General features: G+C 34.9%; 1 protein-coding gene across 1 annotated transcript; it reads left to right on the top strand.

Moving 5' to 3' along the window:
• Positions 1-497: 497 nt before the first annotated feature.
• Positions 498-959, top strand: LOC127747595 (uncharacterized). Its single transcript, XM_052261655.1, has one exon. It carries the CDS (start codon positions 498-500, stop codon positions 957-959), a length of 462 nt encoding a protein of 153 aa, XP_052117615.1.
• The last annotated feature ends 940 nt before the right edge of the window (positions 960-1,899 follow it).

The raw sequence follows: 1,899 nt of genomic DNA, 5'->3' as shown, positions 1-1,899 counted from the left end.
AAAGGAAGGTTATTGTTTGGCCAATTAATAGAAAATATATATGGTAATAAATAGGTTGCGAAGTTTAAGTCTCCATGTGCGCATTAAGTCGGTCCAAAGAAAGGCTTCATATGTGACAAGAATTTTGACAATATTTGATTACTGCAATGAGAGTATCACTTACAGTTAATTTTTCTATCCAAAGATTGAAAATTAATGTTGTTCTAGATATCTCAATATGGATTTTTTCCCATTATTTAACTAATATTTACTGCATGTTTATTTGTTCTAATCTAGAAACTATGGTTTTAACTACCAATGTTTCTGCACAAATTAGCAGTATTCCTATGTTGAATTGTTCAAATTTTAAAGTTTGAAAGGATACCGTGGAGATTGTCCTCGGTTGTATGGATCTAGATATAGCTCTTCGAGAGGAGAAACCCACTTCCACTCCGAAAAACCTTAATGAGGTTAAAATAGAGAAGTGAGAGAGATCCAATTGAATGAGCATTATGATCATGAAACGCTCAATTCCTGAGGTGTTTCGGGGCTCAATTATTGAGGATAAAGATGCCAAACAGTTCCTAAAGGATGTTGAAAAATTCTTTACTAAGAATGAAAAGACGGAGGCAAGTAGTCTTTTGAGCAAACTTATCTCCATGAGGTATAAAGGTAAAGGAAACATAAGGGAGTACATTATGAAAATGTCACATCTTGTTTCAAAATTGAAAGCACTAAAGTTAGAGTTGTTTGAAGATTTACTCGTGTATTTCATTTTGATTTTCCTTCCTGCACACTTTGGGCAATTCAAAGTGAGTTATAATACTCTAAAGGACACTTGGTCCTTAAATGAGCTTATATCTCACTTTGTGCAAGAAGAAAAGAAGCGACAACAAGATAAGACTGAAAGTTCTCACATGCCTTCATCTTCTCAGTATAAAAGAAAGCATGATACTACTACGAATATGCCTTCTCAGTAGAAAAAGGCTAAGAAATAGGATCAAGTTTCAACCTGTTTTTTCTTCTGTAAGAAGGTGGGACACATGAAGAAAGATTGTACCAAATATGCCACTTGGCGTATAAAGAAGGGTATAATTCTTACTTTCGTTTATTCTGAGGCTAGTTTAAGTTTTGCACCTGGTGATACTTGGTGGGTAGATTCTGCTACTACTACTCATGTAAGTGTTACTATGCAGGATTGCCTGTGGAGCCGACCGCCAAATGATGCTGAAAGATACATCTATGTGGCAGACGGCAATATAGTTGCAGTCGAAGCTATAGAAACCTTTAGATTATGTTCCACGAGTGGATTTTACTTGCATTTATTAGAGACATTTTATGTACCATTATTTAGACGAAATTTGGTTTCTGTTTCTCGTTTGGACAAATCAGGTTATTTTTGTTCGTTTGAAGACAATAAAGTCAATCTCTTTTATAATTCGAATAATATTCGCTCTGGTCATTTGGTGGATAATCTATATAGGATTGACTTAAATTCCTATAATAATGAAATACTGCAAACAGGTACAAAACAAAAACTAAATGAGAATTTGGCATCATTATGGCACAAACGCGTAGGCCACATGTCTAAACAGAGAATTCAGAGGCTTATGTCGGATGGAATTCTTGGACCCCTAAATTTGGCAGACTTTGAAGTCTGCATTGAGTGGATAAAGGGGAAAAGGACAAATGAAAGGAAATTAGGTGCCGAGAGAGCTAAAGATGTCTTAGAACTGATACATAACGATATATGTGGCCCATTCCCTATTGTCTCTTGGAATGGACACGGTACTTTATTACGTTCATAAATGATTATTCTCGTTATGGATATCTATATTTATCTCATGAAAAGTCCCAAGTCTTGGATGTTTTCAAGTCTTTCAAAGTTGAAGTTGAACTTTAACTTGGAAAGAAAATTAA

This window comes from Arachis duranensis, chromosome 5 (assembly GCF_000817695.3).
Source record: "Arachis duranensis cultivar V14167 chromosome 5, aradu.V14167.gnm2.J7QH, whole genome shotgun sequence".
NCBI classification, from domain to species: Eukaryota; Viridiplantae; Streptophyta; class Magnoliopsida; order Fabales; family Fabaceae; genus Arachis; species Arachis duranensis.
The sequence above is the reverse complement of the archived record's forward strand: the minus strand, read 5'-3'. Positions and strand labels throughout refer to the sequence as shown.